The following is a 1,669-nucleotide window of genomic DNA, read 5'->3' as shown; positions in this document are numbered from 1 at the left end:
CAGAGCCACCATTTGGTGGCTGATGGAGGCCACTAAGGGCGCGGGGCTAGCCATCGCCTACGCCCGCGGCTCGGCACGCTCGGCCGGCAGGTGAAGCAGCGAGCGAAGGAGGCGGGGCGTTTGGGGTCGCCAAGGTCACTCTTCCTAAGCCGCCGCTCCTCCGCCTCCTTGCCTCTCTGCGCGTGGGGCCGGTCCCGCCCCCCGCCAGCTGTCAGTGACCTACGCTGGCCACTGCGCTCGCTTCAAGTCCGAATAGGCTTGTTCGGAATCAAGGCTGCCTGAAGTGCTGCTTCCCTTACACCTGAAAATCAGCCAAATGCTGAGCGCCGGTTCCTCCTCCTCTCCAGGGCTTACGCTGGCATGGCCGCTCTGTGTGGATGCATCTATCCGCAGGGACACCCCGCCCCCATCTCCTCTGAAGGATGCCTACCGGTGACCGTTCACGCCTTGGGGACTGGGGATGGGAGTGCACGGGTCAAAGGCCCACCGGGAATCGAAAAGTGTGAAGTGCCAGAGAAAAGCTCACAAAACGAAAACTGTGCTTGATCGTCCTCCCTCCCTTTCCCAACCGTAGGGGAATTTTCAGGAGCTTCGTGGAGTAGCCTTCAAGGCTCCTGTCCCCTATACAAAAGAAGGGGACTTGGGTATCTTCTCTGCTTTGCTCCAAGCCACATGTGCTGAGAAGGCCTGACTGCCGAAGCTGAAGTTGCATCAGGGCGCAGCTCGGCCTGTTCCTGAAGCAACTTGCGAAGCAAGGGCTTGGCACTGTCCGGATGAGGAGGCTAAATGGGGTTTTTTTTGTGAAACTCCCGAAGGACTTAGGCAGCAGAGTTTGAAGCTAAATCCTTTTAAGAGCCATGAACCCAGGGACAGCTGTACAAATAGTTGCTGCTTTTAATTAAACCTCACTTCGCTACTTTCTTGACTTAGGAAAAAAGACTGGCAAATTCATGCTTTGATAGATTGGAAACTATTGGTGTGTGATTACACTGAAAAAAAAAAAAAAGACATTTGAGGGGAATGGTATGGAGGACTGTCTCAGAGCAGCATGGTTTTTCCACTTTTTTCCTGCATGGGAAACCGTGTAGATAACCCCACACGAAGTAAAGCAGAGGACAAGGGTGCAGGCCCATGGCAGACAAGTAGACCCTAGCAGACCCAGAGGATGGGATTTCATTCTTCCTTTAGAAGGGAGAGTCCACCTTTGGTGCTGTGGAATAAGATCTGGGGAGGCCCTTGCATGGGAAAGCTACTCCAGTGAGTCCATTAGTCGAGAAGTGCAGTCATCAGAGATACGGGGAGGGATTTGGGGTCCTTTAAGGTTTCTTTAACTCTGGGATAGTATGACCCAATATAATCCTCCCAAGTCTCCAGTGAAGGTTCCTTCTAATTCTCAGTGTTTTCTTCGCCTGTGAAAACAAATCTGAATGCCAAGGTAAAGAAAACCTTTCTTAAACAAAAACAAGTATGTTCACACTAATTATAACTAAGTAAAAATGCATGTCTGTGCATTGACAGAGAGGAAATTACTTTGGAGGGAAGTAAATAGCTTAATATTGATTAGATTCTCTTGATGAAGTTACTTAAGTTCATAATGAAAAAGAGAAATACTTTTTTATGTGTATGTGTTTTTTTAATCCTCAAACATCGAAATACATTAGGTTCAGCA

At 49.6% G+C, this 1,669-nt stretch overlaps 1 protein-coding gene across 1 annotated transcript in view; it reads right to left on the bottom strand.

Moving 5' to 3' along the window:
- The window catches only part of DLEU7 (deleted in lymphocytic leukemia 7), a 15,613-nt gene extending 15,559 nt beyond the window's left edge, over positions 1 to 54 (bottom strand). Inside the window, 1 exon segment of the mRNA XM_007471691.1 lies at positions 1 to 54. Within this exon segment, the coding sequence (XP_007471753.1) occupies positions 1 to 54 (54 nt within the window).
- Between the last annotated feature and the right edge of the window lie 1,615 nt (positions 55 to 1,669).

The sequence above is a fragment of the Lipotes vexillifer genome, unplaced genomic scaffold (genome assembly GCF_000442215.2).
Source record: "Lipotes vexillifer unplaced genomic scaffold, Lipotes_vexillifer_v1.1 scaffold470, whole genome shotgun sequence".
Classification (NCBI taxonomy): domain Eukaryota; kingdom Metazoa; phylum Chordata; class Mammalia; order Artiodactyla; family Lipotidae; genus Lipotes; species Lipotes vexillifer.
This window is presented reverse-complemented; position numbering and strand designations above follow the sequence as displayed.